At 46.6% G+C, this 16,976-nt stretch overlaps 1 protein-coding gene across 3 annotated transcripts in view; it reads left to right on the top strand.

The window, feature by feature from the left end:
• Nucleotides 1-16,976, top strand: part of STK24 (serine/threonine kinase 24) — a 132,850-nt gene that overhangs the window by 84,156 nt on the left and 31,718 nt on the right. For all 3 annotated transcript variants that reach the window (XM_063715007.1, XM_024231065.3, XM_054529168.1), the window contains exon 3: nt 16,548-16,604. In XM_063715007.1, coding sequence (XP_063571077.1) covers nt 16,569-16,604 — 36 coding nt within the window. In that variant the 5' untranslated portion in view covers nt 16,548-16,568. The remainder of the gene's footprint in view (nt 1-16,547; nt 16,605-16,976) is intronic.

Genomic DNA, 16,976 nt, shown 5'->3' with positions numbered 1-16,976 from the left:
TTCAAAGATATTGGAAGGGATCATACACAGAGTTAACTTAGACCCTTCTTATAAGTCTTTAGAGTATCCAGTGCAGACGTCTATCATATCTCTATCAACAGTGCAAACCATAGACCATCAGTGCTCACCTAACTGGACACAACATGATTAGCATCTTAAGATCCGATCAGATGAGAGAGCCAATTCCAGAAACTCCAAAACCAATTCAGAAAATGCATCCATAAGACTTTGTTCCTCTAGAACCACACTCGGTACCAAAATATGTGTAGTGGGGTGGGGGCTTGGGACTCCCTGAAGTGAGTTGGTGGCTCATTTGCTGAGTGCAACCAGTCCCACTTGGTCATTCTTGGTGAATTGAGGGATAGATTCCTTTAGAGAGTGTCACAGTTCACAGCATCTGTCCCCAGGACTCTGTGCCCTGTTGTTTTTCCATTGCTGTGCCAGTTTTCTCTACACATTCTGGTATCCACCCAGCTCTGCACCAGGGGTGGGAGGAAGGTGCCGCCTTCTCTTCTTTTATCTAAATGAGAGACAAGCCAACGGGCAGGTCCAGAGTCAGGGTATGGGTGGTCCACGGAATTTGCGTTAGTGGCTGGAGCTGCCCTCCTGAGCTTTGCCAGCAGGGCGCAGGTCTCCTGAGCCACCTCTGTTTTGGGAGCTCTTGAATTCCTCAAAGACCACGATAGGTCATTTGAGGTAAGCAGTATGAGATTGGGACAAGAGGTTCTGACCTCTCTTTCATGGTGTCCTGGTTTTCACTAGGGCATCATCACTGTATCTGTGACATGGAAGGTAAAATAAGGGAACAGAAACATTGGTGTCTTACTCTTTTTGATCCGGCAGGCAGGGAAAAAGAAATGTGCATTATAAATTTTGTTCATAGCCTGCCTGGAGTTTGTGGTGAGAGACCATAAACCAATTCCTAAAATACATGGTTAGTCCTACCTTCATAAGCGCTGTGGAGAAAACTGGAGCACAGGGAGGCTTGGGTGGGGCTTCTGGAGCCCTCAGTGGAGGGATCAGGGAGCAGCTCACAGGGAGGGTGGCTTTGAGGCAGACCCCAGAGGAAGGCAGTGAGGGAGCATGACTGTGCCGCAGGCCGGGAGGTGGCCAGAGCAGAGGTGTGCCGAAGAGTGGGCCTGACAGCTGAGGGGGGTGCCTGTCCCTGGGGCTGCTGGGCACCTAGCCTCTGCCAGAATCGGAAATGGGTTTCTTGCTCCTAGAAATGCGGGTCCCAACACTGCCCTACTCTAATCTCAGCATGTTACAACTTGAAGGGGGAGAGTAGGATGTGTACCCGCAGATGATGTGGTTTGCACATTTCCCTGTCTGTTTTGTGACTTCTCTGCGTTGTTTTCTTAGGTTTTTGGCTGGTGATTTTAAACAAAATTGATTTAAGAGTTAACTTCCAAATGTCTGTCGTGTTTCCGTGCCGCTTCTGTTTTCACCATTTGTTGGCTCCGATTAATCAACTCTGCCCTCTAAAGGAATGGGTGTTGGGTTCGTGATTCTCTTAAAGTGGCACAAATATAATAAGCAGAGTCTGCAGCGTTTTATAAACAGGATCACATGCACAGCTCATTTTAGTGGCAATTTCCCCAGAGGTTTGTAAGTTGGATTTTTATTGCATTGAAGAGGGGGCACAGTGTTCTTTGAGAACAGCCAAATCGTTGATCTCGTGTGGGGACACACCCAGAGGAGCCCTTCCTGGGGACATGGAGGGTTTTTGTCTGGTGGCCATTGAGTTACCCTAGTCATTGGTTTCTGGTTGCGCAGCCACAGCCCACCGGGGCCCAGTGACGCTGGGGACTTCTGTTTCTTTGCGCAGTAGCCTCACGCCCTCCTTTGATGTGGTAGGGCAGTCAGAGTTGACTTCTTTTTTCCATGAGAATTCCCTTCCTCTAAGCAATAAACAAAATCTTTATCCTTGTGACTTCAGTTTGGATTGTGGCAATTCTCTCTTCCACTTTTGCTGCCTCGCCAAGGGTTGGAAATCTGACTTGTTTATTCCAAACATGAGGATTCTCTGGTTCTTACGAGCATGCTTGCCGCCTCTTGACACAGTCCTCGCTTCCCTGCATCAGTGTCTGCTCATCTGCTTAAATCATCCCACCCATGGCTCCCAGCAGGGAACCTGGAGACCTTTGTCCCCTCCCGCATGAGTGCAGGGCAACCATGCACCAAGGCTTCCTTTGCCATTTGGAAGTCATCGGCTGCCTCCCTGATCAGTCTGGCACAGCTGCAACTTCTGGGAGAGGGAGAAGCACATCTGTTTTCTCTGAGAAAAATCTTTAGTATGCAAAGATCTGTCCTTGAGCTTTTGTGGAATATTGAAATGGTCCATGGAGCCTGTCGTATCAGACTGTAGTGGGTAAAAGCAAAGCTATTTGCTTTTGGGTGGACTAAACACATCAGCAAGGACGAAACAAATCAGCAAGGAAATCTTGCTGTGAAATCACAAGGGAGTACATTTCATTTCGCAATCAGTTATGGGGAAAAAAATTGTAGGCTCAGTGCCGAAGATAATATAAAAGATCTGCTTCGAAATGTTTCCGAGCACAGGGACTATGATCCCTTTCTCTCTGCTGAACACACTGTCCTAGTGTAACTGAAGAAAGCCCCCGAAGACATTTGGCAGCTTCATTTTATGTTTTTTTCTGTCCAGAAAGTTGAATGGAATTAAAATTCCAATTAGGCTAAATATTTTACTTCTCCGAAAAGAAATTCAGCTCTGTTTTCTGGTTAATGTTACCTATAATTTAAAATAAGTATTAATGGCATTTTTAGTTCTTTTTGTCTCAATATGCGCATTCTGCAAATTTAAACCTCTGTCTGGGGTATCCAAACACATCTGATATATTTCAATAAAATAATTATGCCATATGCTTGCTTTTCTTTTTTTTTTTTATCGTCATTCCTGATTTTTTATTTTTATTTTATTTTTTGGATTATTAATATTTTTTATATGATTTCTTTTTTTATTATTATACTTTAAGTTTTAGGGTACATGTGCACAATGTGCAGGTTAGTTACATATGTATACATGTGCCATGTTGGTGTGCCGCACCCATTAATTCGTCATTTAGCATTAGGTATATCTCCTAATGCTATCCCTCCCCCCTCCCCCTACCCCACAACAGGCCCCAGAGTGTGATGTTCTCCTTCCTGTGTCCATGTGTTCTCATTGTTCAATTCCCACCTATGAGTGAGAACATGGGGTGTTTGGTTTTTTGTCCTTGAGATAGTTTACTGAGAATGATGATTTCCAATTTCATCCATGTCCCTACAAAGGACATGAACTCATCATTTTTTATGGCTGCATAGTATTCCATGGTGTATATGTGCCACATTTTCTTAATCCAGTCTATCATTGTTGGACATCTGGGTTGGTTCCAAGTCTTTGCTACTGTGAATAGTGCCGCGATAAACATACGTGTGCATGTGTCTTTATAACCATATGCTTTCTTTTCTAAAACTTCTATATTCCTGAGCAAATTTCTACAATGTGGTATGATACAAGAGATCACAAATGTTAATTAGATTATGGAATAAAGGACTGCAGGTAAGTAATAAAAGGAGACTGATATTTCCAGGGAGGCAAATCAGTTCTCCTTCAGCAGTTCTTGTAGCGCAGCATGACTTCCACGCATTTGAGTAAATAAAGATATCTGCTTCAAAATAAGGAAAGTGGGCTGCGGGAACCAGGCCCCTTTCTTGAATCCTGTCTGGTAGTAACAACTTGTCGTGGTTGTTGCTGACATCGGGCCTGGTTTGCTGCGTGCTAGACGGAGCTGGGAGGCTGTTTTTTGGAGCCCACCGTCCTGCCGCCTGGGTTTTATGTGCTGCCACAGGGTCATCTTCACCGAGGACTTGGTGGTGGTTCCTTCTGTGTTGGATGCTGGGAGGAGCAGCTGTCTCTGCACCCCTCCATGGGTCGCAGACCCTTCTCCTGGGCCTTTAGCTGGGTGTTTGTGCCCTGGGGTGCCTCAGCGCGGGTGCCCTTGGATTTGCATGTCTGACCCTAGTGCAGTGTGACTGTTTCAGTAGCTCTCGGCTAACAAACTTATTATAAATCAAGAACACATTGATTTACATAACTGACAGTTCCTTCTGGAATAGAATTGTGCAGAAAATAAAAATGAAGTAGCAAAAGGTAGGAGGGAAGAGAACCAGAGGGTTCCAACACTAGAAAAAAATCCCTCAGGACAATCAAGCATTGAACAGACAACCACAGTGAACAGTCCCTTCCTTTGGAAGCTGTTTAGCTTGGGGTTGAACCCCACACATGGCAGTGGAAATATAGATATGAATTTGTCACCGATGCATTTGAAATACAGCATTTGCTGTTTGTGAACAAGCTCATTCCATAATTTTTCCTTATAATACTGTTAGAGGCACTTTTTTTTTTTTTTTTTTGAGATGGAGTCTGGCTCTGTCACCCCAGGCTGGAGTGCAGTGGCGCAATCTCAGCTCACTGCAACCCCCGCCTCCCGAGTTCACGCCATTCTCCTGCCTCAGCCTCCGGAGTAGCTGGGACTACAGGCGCCCGGCTAATTTTCGTATTTTTAGTAGCGCTGGAGTTTCACCGTGTTAGCCAGGATGGTCTCAATCTCCTGACCTCATGATCCGCCCGCCTCGGCCTCCCAAAGTGCTGGGATTACAGGCTTGAGCCACCGCACCCGGTCGAGGCACTTCTTAAAAATTTTACACTTTGGGAGGCCGAGGCGGGCGGATCACGAGGTCAGGAGATCGAGACCATCCTGGCTAACACGGTGAAACCCCGTCTGTACTAAAAATACAAAAAATTACCCGGGCATGGTGGCGGGCACGTGTATTCCCAGCTACTCCGGGAGGCTGAGGCAGGAGAATGGCGTGAACCCGGGAGGTGGAGCTTGCAGTGAGCCAAGATCGCACCACTGCACTCCAGCCTGGGCGACAGAGCGAGACTCCGTCTCAAAAAAAAAAAAAAAAAAAAAAAAAAAAAAAAAAATTTTTTTTTTGCGGAATACCGTTAAGTCTTTATTCTTTCTCAGACATACTTTCTGACTTGGTCTTGTTTGGTCTCTTTTGGCTGGGTCTTGAAAGAATTAATGCTAAGTCATAAAAAATCACTTTTTTTGGTTTTCATTGATATTTGTAATGTGGTACATATTGACCATTAAGGTTGTCATATAGCAGAACAATATTGTAATTATTAGAAATATTCCACTTTTGCAGAACACGTTACTAGCTTCATAGCAAGATTATGGCATGGAACTTATCTGACTTAGCAGTTGATGATCATTGGCTGGGATGTTTGCTCTTTAATGAAGATGGATAGGGAGGAAAGAAAAAATCTCTCTCTTGCTTCCCAGGGTACTTTTTCCTGCTTCTCTTTGTTGCTGCTTTTCTTTCCCCTCGGATTTATGTTATTTGTAGTTGTATTTCCCTGATTGCTTTGTAAGCATCCTTAAGCTTAAGCAGAATGTTTTTATTCCTCTTAGTATCTGCTAGAACTTAAGCACAGAAACTTCCCATTAGCAGATTTAATGTGTCAAGTTTGTTTATGGAAAAGAGGAACATCTCTGTACATATTGGGCGCGCGCACACACACACACGCAACCCTTTCCAAAAGAGATGGTCTGTGACATAAATCCCAAGAAGAATGTTTTAGGGAATGCCCAGTGTTCTTTCCAGTTTATTAAAGGGGATCAGGAGTTCTTAAACCTGGCACGATGGAATGAAGCATGTAAATCTTTCAAGTTACAGGCAGTTGTTTTCATAAATTGATGTACTTTTTGGACAGTCAGATTAGAGTTCATTGGCTTCTAAAAGGAAATCAGTTAAAAATTAAATGTTAAGAACAGTCAGAAAGTATTTTTCTTACTGGAATCCTTTAGAAATTAATAGTCTGTGAATTTTTTTTTCTTTTGGTTCTTATTTAGGCATCTGATGCAATGTCAGGAAATCTGGATTTGAGTCCCAGTTTCTCTCCTTCCTTGCCATGTGACCAGGCATCTTAATCTATAAAATGGGAAAAGGCTGATTACCTAAGGGGACAGGATGATTGGGAGAATCCAGTGGAGTTCTCTTCGTGAAGATATTTAGTACAGTATGAGTTGCTGCCGCGTGGTACTAATGTAAGATGTGGTATGGATCCTCCCTTCTTGACCAGGGAGAAACAAATGCTGGGGTTGTTTTCTTCCTAAGGAAGCCTGTGGCCACCCCGCGTGAAGGAGAATGTGGCTTTCCTGCTTCCCCAGCTCAAGCCTCTTGAAAATCCTGCATCCTCCCCACCTCGGGGGCAGGCTGTGCGGAGTGAATCCTGAGGATTGCTAGGGGTGGGCCGGTGTTATTCGAGAAAAAGAGCTGAAAAAGATTTAAATACCCGGAGACTCTCATACATCACATACTCATTTCCAAAAGCACCCTTTTTTCCTCCCCTAGAAAGGGCCCTCTTTGGTTCAGCCCCTCTCACTAGACTACAGCTTCCTATCGCAGAAAGGGCTTCGCTCTTCACACATAGAACTGCACCCTCCCACTTCCTAGGAGTTTTCGTCCTTCCTTAATAGGAACCTCTTCCTCCTCCTCTTCCTCCTTGATTTTGGCATTATGTTGTGATGCCCTTAAAAAATACTGTGCCCTGAAGGAGTTGCTGAAATTACCAGTTCCTTCACGTTTTGGAATTATTCAAGGGCAAAACCATTTGAGCCTCTTGCAATCTGTTGATTTGTGTACACACACACACACACACTTTAAAGGAGGTGAATTGATCTATTTCTTCACCCACCCTTTTCTGCCTATAGTTTTTATTCTTTCTTGAGTAAATTTTATTAATACATTATTGAAATTGTCTAATTCTGTATGTTCAAATTTACTATTGTAAAATTTTGCTATGTATTTGCATTAAAAATTTTTTCGTGTCTAAATATTTTCTCCTTTTATTGCTTTATTGCAAATGGATGTGTTATCTGGATTGGATAACTGTGTTATCCGGATAACTGTGTTATCCAGTTAGTGTTGGTTATACTAACTGGAAGTTATCTATTTTAAAAATGATTGGATTCATTTCTTATCCCAATATTTTTGATTATTTATGCATGTATCTTTATTCTTTTCTTTGCTTTCCTTCTTAGACTTTTGGATTGAACACTTAGTATTTTTTTGGCTTAGTAATGAATGTTTGTAATGCTGTGGGTTTTCTCGAAATAAATCTTTGGCTGGATTGTATAGATTTTGGTGTTGCAGTGTTTCCAGTATTATTTGTAGCTAACTTGTAGTGATGGTTTTGATTTTTTTCTTTGATGTGAGGATGTGATCCAGTAATTTTCAGTTGCTTCGTTTTGTTCCTCTTTGTGTTATTTCAGGTTTTATCGTGCACCCCTATGTTTCAGTTGATGTTGATGTTACAGTGGCCTTTCTCCCAGTTAACATTTGTTGCCGGCACAAGAAAACGTTCCTTGCTTTGAAGCACTTCTTCCTGCATTTGGGGCCGTCTGGAAGAGGAAAGCTTGGAGTCTTCCTCCCCGCTCCTTTCCTAATCAGCAGTGATCTCTCCCCACCCCATGCTCATCCCTAAAAGTAGTGACTAAGCCACCTGTTGGGAACTTGGACATTAGTTTAGGGTCAGCAGAGAAGGCAGTGCTCACAGGGAGATGAGAAGGGGTGCAGGTCCGGCGGGCTCCTGCATTCTTCTGTAAGAGGGCCAGCTGTACCCCCAGCTCATGGGAACGTGGTGAGGACTGGTGACATGATGTACGCCAGGCACCCAGCGCAGTGCCTGGCATCTGAAAGGGAAGGACGACCAGTGCTTCTCTCTCCACCCTAGCCTGGCAGCTCCCCGGCTTTCTGTGCTGGGCTGGTCCCCGTGCATCTTAGCAGCTCTGGTTTTCTCCAGAGAACACTTCTCATTCTCCATCCAGCCTTTCCTTCACTGTGGGAAGCCTCCTCAGGTTAGTAGGCAATCAGTAGTGACATGATTTGCTACAGAAACTCCAGTGTTCTGTTTTTTTTAAATGTAGGCTGCCTTCCTTGTGGGAGTGGGTTGCAGATGTTCAGCTGCTGTGTGCCTAAGTTGGACGTTTTTGTTTGCGAACACCAGGGAGGATGAGGCCTTCCTTCCACATTGTCCAATCCGGATTTTCTCCAACACCGGAAGCTGTCACTGCTGGCTGGTTCTTTTCTAATAATTATCACCTGGGAGAAAGGAAGGCCGGTGCCTTTACCCCGCATTCATCGCATGGAAGCTTTGACCCTGGATGTTAGTCCAACTCAGCATTGTATGTCCTGCCCCCACCCCTTTAATTGTGTTGCTGAGATAATGTAAGAGTTGAAAATGCAGTTTGGAACTAGGGTAGTACATGGGAAGAGTGACCCACAGGATGTAATGTTCTCCGGTGACTATAGGGTCCTCTTATTAACTAAAGATAACGTGATAGGGCGGGACTTTATTTACCTAGGGTGGCTCGCATATGATCAGTGTGTCCTTTGAGTTAAAAATTTGGCAGTAGTTCACTTGTCAGGAAGGAAAAACTCTTTTTCTCTGTTAGGTTCAGCCTTTGGGGCCTGCAGATTAAACTGAGAAGAGACATATTAACGACAGAAAATGGTTTATATCTGTGCACACAGGAGCCAGCAAAGGAAGCAGCTGGCTTGCTGAATATCCCACCAGAATGTTTCCTTAATGTCACAGAAATGCAGGCACCCATCTCCACTCCCTCCCTTGCCTACCCGCTGTTGCTGTTTGTCCTGGCAGAACTGGCTGTCTTGGGTGCAGAGGAGGGCACCATCTTGGCTTCGGGCTTCTCTTCTTTCCATGCCCGTCCACTGTGGGTGCTCATCGGTGCCACTTCTAGAACCGTTCTGGGCCTTTCCCTGACCACCTGCTTTGATTTTCTCATTGCTCTTACTTTCCTTTTCTCCTCATGTGTTTGTTGTTGTAGGCAGTGGTTGGTCATTTGTTCTATTAGTAGAAGTTTTGGTGACTTCTCATTGCTTATTAAATTAACTTTGAACCCCATCAGCTGGCTTCAAGGGTGTCCCTCTCATTCCCAGCTGCCCTCGTGAGCAGGATTTTTCCTCACCTTCTGCTGGTCTTCTCCACCTGAGCCTGTGAGAAACATACCCCCTGCCCCAGGCTGGCAGGTCACAGCCCTTCAGGGAGCAGCTCAGGTGCCGCCTCCCTCCTGGAGGTCAGACGGACCTTCGTGAGCAACCAGGCATTCCCTGTCTTTTGTGGCATCTGCCACTGGCTGTCTGATGCTAATTATTCGCCTACTTTTCTGTTATTAGAAGTTTCTGAAAGCCAGAGCCAGGGTGTTACTCACTCTGCGTTCCCCCTCAGCCACCCTGGGTACCTAGTAGGTATGTTATGTGTTAGATGAATCAGTTAAGAAATCCTAGCATCTGTGAGCTTGAGGAACAACCACAGAAGCTTTTCAAGCTCAGGAATGGTTCCTGCACTTTGAAGATAGTCAGGGGCTGCTCTGAAGGTAAAATGGGCAACAGGCTTGGATTTCTCCCGGGTTCGCAAGCCTGCAGTTCATACAGAGGACACTGTGGAGTTAACACAGTAATAGTGGTTAAAGTTGATGAGTCTTGCTGTGTACACGGCCTCACTTCATCATCATCGAAGCCCCTCTGAGGAGCATGCACATTAGTCCCGGGGGCAAGTGGGAAGTGGAGGCTCATAGGCGACGCCTTGTTGTAGTTGCCATCAGAGCTGGCCTGGGCGGAGGCAGGATGCAAACCAGGCCTTAAGGCTTTGAGGCCACATGTGTCATCTGCGCAGAAAGATACCTTTTACAAAAACTCACACTCTTAAAGAAGTCTGTGACCTCGCGTGATTTTAATAAAGCCTGCTGCATTGTTTATACCTCTTGGTCTTGGCCTTTGGTTACAGCTGGTGAAATGTGGAGGCTGCCGAGGGCATTTCAGGTGCAGAGCAGAGCTGCAGTTTCGAATTCCTGTTTTAAAATCTTCACTGTTAGCTGTGTGGCATCTGCCCTTTCTCGTTTGTCTTTTTTTTTTTTAACCTTGGTGGGTTCATGTGACCTCTGCCAAGCTCCTGTGAGAGTTGTTAATGTGGGGGCCCTGGTTCCGGTCAACGATTTCGGGTTCTGAGGAGTCACTTCCAAATACTTCGAGGCAAGTTTGCCTGGAAGTGCTATGGTTATTGATAGTGTGTCTATATTAAATTAATTTCTGTAAGCAAAAACTACCAGAAGCAAAAGCTAGTGTTCGCAGCTCCTATTATAGAAGGCGAATTTTCCCAATAGGTTAAAAACTCCTACTTTTTAAAAAAAGGTCGGTAACCCAATAGAAAAATGGACAAAGCATATACACAGCTCACAGGAAAGAAAATATGCATGACTCTTCAATATAGAAAGATGTTCAGCCTTACAATAGGAGAAAGATAAATAAAACTCCCCTGAAGCATCGTTTGTGTGTGAATGAATAACTGGCTTAGTTTGCTGGGGCTGCCAGAACGAAGTAGTGCAGACTGGGAGGCTTCAGCAGGAATTCGTTTGCTAACAAACCTGGAAAGGTGTTGGTAGGGTGGTTTCCTGGGAGGCCTCTCCCCTTGGCTTGTGGATGACTGTCTTCTCCTTGTGTGGTTGTGTGGTCTTCCCGTGTGTGTGTGTGTGTGTGTGTGTGTGTCCCCGTCCTCATCTCTTTTTATGACACCAGCCGTATTGGATCAGGGCCCACCCTAATGAGTTCATTGCAACTCAGTCACCTCTTTAAAGAGTCACATTCTGCAGTCAGTGTTGGGAATTGGGACTCCAACATGTGAATCATGGGTGTGTGGGAGAGGGAAGCACAATTCAGCCCATAAAAATGACCAAAAAAAAATAAAATAAAGAAAAACTTGATGACACTGTGGCATGGGAAAGGGGGAAATTAGCACCCTCAGACACTGCTGAGGCCATATATGGGACAGCCTCTTTGGAGGGTCATTTGTCAGTATCTGTTAAAAATTCAGATGGAGTCCCTTCACCCAGCAGGTCTGCTTCCAGGACCCAGCAAAACTGACAAATGTACAGCTCTTCCTTGACACCTGGGCCGTCAGAGCAAAAAATGGAAACAATGTGAGCTCAATAAGGCATGGGCTAAGTATGGTTAAAAAAATGAGGAAGTCCTTTACATATGGACTGCTCTTTAAGAAACTTTAGGTAAAAAACAAGGTAAACAACAGTGTGTAGAATGCCACCGTTTGGGTAAAAGGGGGGTAAGGTTTTGTAGGTATTTGCTCGTATGTGCATAACTATTTTTCTCTGAGGTTACATTAGATGTCGTGATGACTTGCTGGGGCAGGGAGGGTTGGTTTGCTGGGTAATGGGGGCCCAGGGTGGGAGGGAGACTTCTCACTGTATATACTTTGGCAACTTTTAAATTTTGACTCCTGAATTTATTAATTAAATGAATAATTTTATTTCCCTGATGAGAAAATTGTATCACGAGGTCATTCATAACAGGTTATTTGAGGTCATTTAAAAAACATGAAATTATTTCGATTAAAGTTGTCGTTGTGTTGAGAAGTCTGCTGGTTTATTTTTCTTGGGGAATGAGTGCCTCAGAAGTCATGGTTTGGAAGGTTTTATGAGGACAGTGGTTCCACATCTGCAGGACAGAGCTGGGTCCTTCCCGGAGAACAGGCTGCCACTCAGACGCTCCTGCCTTGAGGCCTCTGGTGCAGAATACGTGAATCATTGTACCAGGCTTCATTTTGCTCAGAAACTACTTAGAATTGTTAATTGGGCCCTTTTGGTTTTACCAGGTTATTCAGAGGCATTTCTGGGTGATGATGTTGATAAAGCTGATAGCACTTTGCATCTGTTGAGCACCATGAATTTTGCCAAGTGCTTTCCTACTCATGATCTCATTTAATTGTCACTTGGAACTGTGAGGTTGGAAGCACCGATCTGATTCCCATCTTGTTGTGGATGAAGAATTTAGAGGGTTTAAATGACTTGCCTGATGTCTCCTGGTAAGAGCTGGTCTTCCTGCTGCAGGAGTTTCAGTGTGTAAGCCAAGACGAGGAAGAATGGCTGAACAGTGCTTCTGGTCCAGGAACCATGTCAGATGTGTCAGCGTCCATCGTGGGTGTAGTTCAGGGGTTCTCAGTTGGGTGATTTTGCCCTCTGGGGGACACTGACGATGTTTGGAGACATTTTCAGTTATCAGAACCTGGGGTGGGTCACCGGCATCTAGTGGGCAGAGCCAGGGGTGCTGCTAAACACCCTGCAGTGCATGGGGAGGCCTGCAACAGAGCTGAGCAGCCCCAGAAGTCAGTGCTGGGGTGGAGGACCCGTGGTGTGGCTGTAAAGGAGAGCCTTGCCTGCAGCCCCCAAAGCCTGTCTCTTGCTTTCTCAAGCTTATCCATGTGTTCACCTTTGAAGGTTTCTTCCTTGGGATTGGTGGTGGTAGAAACAATTCTTTGGGATCTCGTCGGAGGCACATTTCAGGGCCCTCTTCTGGTGCCCGTGTTGACTGTCTGTTGTCCTACCTTCCCAGTGCAGGGCTGCAGGGGCATGGCGCGAGTGCGGCCCACATGTATGGGCACCAGAAGACTGAGATCCAGCCTTCACTCTGTCCCCTTTTTCTTTCTTTACTTTTTTTTTTTTTTTTTAAATACTTTTAAGTTCTAGGGTACATGTGCAGAACGTGCAGGTTTATTACATAGGTATAGATGTGCCATGGTGGTTTGCTGCACCCATCAACCCGTCATCTACATTAGGTATTTCTCCTAATGCTATCCCTCCCCTAGCCCACCACCCCCTGACAGGCCCCAGTGTGTGATGTTCCCCTCCCTGTGTCCATGTGTTCCTGTCCCTGCTCCTCTTCCACTTCCTCCCATTCATGTGGGAAGGAGGGGAAAGCTGCCATCCTTAGTGGTTGGCCTTGGGTGTTAGTAAGGTCCTCCTCTGTTAGTGGCTGGTGCATACAGAGCACAGGAAGAGAGCCCCAGAAATGCTAGGTGGTGATGCAGCTGCTGCCCGTGTCCAGCAGGCTCCCTCTGGTCCCCCGGGCCGACCTTCAGCGGCTGGAATGCTTGCACACCTGAAACCGCCTTCGCAAAATGATGACTGAGACGAAAGAGATCGACCTTAACTGACTCCATCTTTCTAACCTCCAAGCTGTCCTTGTTCATTCCTGGGCATAAGCTGACTTAACTTTGGGAGAAACTTATAGTTTAAACAAAGACGGTAACAGCCCTTTGCCAAAGCAGACCTCCTTCTTGCCTGGGGACTATATTGCTTTTGTAGGACTGACATTAGCCACAAGATTAGAAATTATGGCTTAGGAGTCACGCAGCTTGGGGCTACAAGATTCTGACCCACTTTAAACTGCTCCTAAGGTCAGTGCCTGAGCTATTTTGCAGGCCCTGCACTTGATGGATCAGCTGGCCCCACTCAGATCAATAAACTGGCTCATCTGATCTTGTGGCCCCCACCCAGGAACTGACTGAGCACAAGAAGACAGCTCTGACTCCGTATGATTTCATCTCTCACCAATCAGCACTTCTGGCTCACTGGCTTCCCCCCACCCCACCAACTTATCCTTAAAAATTCTCCCCGAATGCTCGGAGAGATTGATTTCAGTAATAATAAAACTCTGGTCTCCTGCACAGCTGGCTCTGCGTGAATTACTCTTTCTCAACTGCAGTTCCCCTGTCTTGATGAATGGGCTCTGCCTAGGCAGCGGGCAAGGTGAACCCACTGGGCGGTGACACACCCGATGAGGTTGAAAAGCAGGTTCCACCCAGAGTGGAGCTTTTCCTGACGCAATATCCCACCCCCTGGTTGTTGGTGCTGGTGTGTGAGTCACAGGCCCAGCCCGGGTATTTGAGACGCAGTGACCTCAATAAGGACTTGAGTTGGTTGCCTGAGTGCCCTCTGGTGAGCTTCGTGTCTGGGTAGCCTTGCCATCCAGCGTGCCTGCTACCAGGAATGAGTTGGAGGGAAGCAGGAAGGCTGTGTTTTTTCTCCATCTTCCTCCCCAGGAAGGAGGCGGCCTTGGTCCTGAGGCGGGGTTTGCTTTGGGTGGAGAGCTTCTGGATGTTCTGTTATTGCTTGCACGTCCCGGGGAAGGATCAGGGTGACACAGAAAACTTGGTTGAGGTGTCTTGCTAGGGCTCCTTAAAAGGAGAAGGTAGCCAGGTGAAGGTTATCTTGTTTGCTTGGCAAGCGGTGACCTACCTTGGTGGTCAGATTGAGAGCAGCAGCGAACTGAGGAGGGCGGAGCTTTGGAAGTGCAGAAGGACGAGGAGGTGGTCACTTGTGCCTTGCTGCTCCAGGAAGCTGCCTGGTGACCCTCAGTCCCCTAAGTCAGCAAAAGATTGTTTCCCAGGATGTCATATTGCACAACTGGCTACAGTGGGAGAAGAGGCAGGGAGATTACCTCCCTGCTGGGAGCTTGCCTTGCTGTGAGCAGACTTTAATGCCCAGAAAATAGAAGGGATGGGAGTCAGTGAAACCAGTTAAACAGCAGCTATTAAAAAGGGAGTGGGAGTAGAAACATCAGAGTTCCCAGCTCTCTTAGGGAAAAGCGATTTAGATTTCCTGTGCCATCTAGAAAGATACTGGTGTTTTCCTGGAAGAGCTTACTGTGGCATGCCCATTCCCCAGGAGCAGGCATTGTGGAAGCCTGCAGGTAAGCGTGTGTGTGAGATGAAGGTGTGCTGAAGGACACTCTTGATGATGGAAGCTTCCCTGAAAACAGAACCTGGGATCACCAGGCCTCCTCAAGGCAGGTGCCCGTGACTGGATGGTTATTGAATGAGTGACATGCCTGTACCTCTGAGTTGGGTGTCAGACACATCATTCGAGGCTTCCACACTTGTCCAGTCAAGACTGAAGTTGTCTTCATTATCTTAGCAGTCAAGGACATTTAAACGCTTGAAAAGCGTTCGACATACATTAAAACTTGGGCTGTTTATTTGGACTGTCTTAGAATCAACTCCAGATGGCAGGATTTAGTTTGAATTGTGAGAAGAATGTATTTTATAAATGCAGTGCATCTTACCATTAGCTCAGCGCCTCCCTAGAGTCAACACGAGTTACCCTTCCTTGGTCACAGGGTCCACAGTTAACATTTACTGAGCTCGAGCACACCAGCACTGTCCCTGGGCACTTGAGCACACCAGCACTGTCCCTGGGGCACTTGAGTTTGCTGTTAAGTGGAAAATGCAGAGAAGTAAACCTGAAATGAAAATCAGAGCAATAGATAATAAAAGTAAAGTTTGCACAGGGCGTGGGGAGGGAAGACAAGTGAAGCATTTTCCTGACTTGCGGAACCTCCAAAAGCAAAAAGGCCTGGGAAGTTGGGACGTGTTCTCAAAGGGCGAGCTCATTTGGAGTCAGCGCAGTGAGACCTGGAGTCAGGGGCGAGCTGAGGGGTCTTCCTTGGGTGTTCTAAGAGCCGGACTCAGTGCTCTCCCAAAGAGACCAAAGAGCCTCAAAAACGGTTTCTTCTTTTTTTTTTTCTCCATGTGTGCAAAAGCCACCATCAAGTCCTGAGTCAGCAGCGGAGCAGGCTGACATCTGAACCCCGTGAACCCACTGTGAACCCGCACTCTGGCGGTGGCGTCCCGTGCCAGCCGTGGGTTTTTGGCTGCTTGCCGTGGCCAGGCTCTTGGCCAAGGCCTCGTGCAGAAGCTCAGGAGACAGCTGCCCGGGCCCCTAGGTCGTGAAGTGGGAGTCGGGATCCAGACCCTGCCCAGGCTGCCCCATGCCCTGCACTGCCCGCCTCCCCCAGGAGGGCGGGCAGGTTTGCGGGCTTGTTTTCCAGGGAGTAGCACTTTGGGATTTGTGGTTTTAAAAAGAGAACTCTGCAAGTCATGAGGGCTGAGTAGCTTCAAGAGAGACCACAGGGAGGCAAGGCAGGCGCAGAGCTGGGGACTGTGAGAGCCAGGGCCTTGAGAGGACACAGACACGCATGTTAGGACAGACCTCCTTTTCTGGAAAGCTCCCTGAGGGGAGAGTGTGGCAGCTTTGGGAGGTGCTAGAATTGGCTGCCCTTCTGCCAAACAGGCAAGTGAGTCGGAGGCCACGCTAGGCGGCCCCTCCACTCACAGGGACCTGGAGACACGGTGGGGGGTGGGGGTGGGGGTGCAGGGGAGGCTCAGTGCTGCAGGAGGGAGGAAGAGGAGAGGGTGTTGCCTTGGCACTGCTCTCCCGATGTGTATGACACCGCTGCCTCAAGTGGCTGCAGGTTCTCAGCTCTCACTGTGCCTGAGGATCCCCCAGTGAAGTGGCCTAAAAATGGAAGCACCCAGTCTGCCTTCTGAGATCCTGGGGCAGTGGGTGAGAACGCACGCCCCAGAGCCCTGGAGTCAGCTGCGGGCCCCCGAGCACACCCCACAGCTCCCTCCCAGAGCATGATGGGGGTGTCCCTGCACTCTGGGGGTCCCTGCACAGTTCTTACTTTGACACACTTCCCGTGCTGGTACATGTTTGTAAAACTTTCTAGTTCCAATATAATTGTGAAAAATACCCTTTGATTATTAAAAAAAATTTTCCTGGATTCATTTTGAAAATGATTCTCTTCTTTTTTTTGTTTTATAGGATACAAAATTATGGATAATAATGGAATATCTTGGTGGAGGCTCCGCACTAGATCTAGTAAGTATTATGTTGGATGCAGAATACGTATCAAAGGTTTTTCTCAGGAAACCTGGGTGTTAAAGAATCCGTTGCATGTATCCATTTCTTTTTCTTTCTTTCAAGTTGCATTAAAAAAGGAACCAAACTATTCCTTGTGTGTTTTTGCTTTTTATATATCACTAAAAATTATCGGTTTACCTTTTTCTTTCTTTCTTTCTTTTTTTTTTTTTGAGATAGAGTCTCGCCCTTTTACCCAGGCTGGAGTGCAGTGGCGCAATCTCAGCTCACTGCTACCTCTGCCTCCTGGGTACAAGCGATTTTTGTGCCTCAGCCTTCCAAGTAACTGGGACTACAGGTGCATGCCACCACACCTGGCCAATTTTGTGATTA

This window comes from Pongo abelii, chromosome 14 (assembly GCF_028885655.2).
Source record: "Pongo abelii isolate AG06213 chromosome 14, NHGRI_mPonAbe1-v2.0_pri, whole genome shotgun sequence".
NCBI classification, from domain to species: Eukaryota; Metazoa; Chordata; class Mammalia; order Primates; family Hominidae; genus Pongo; species Pongo abelii.
This window is presented reverse-complemented; position numbering and strand designations above follow the sequence as displayed.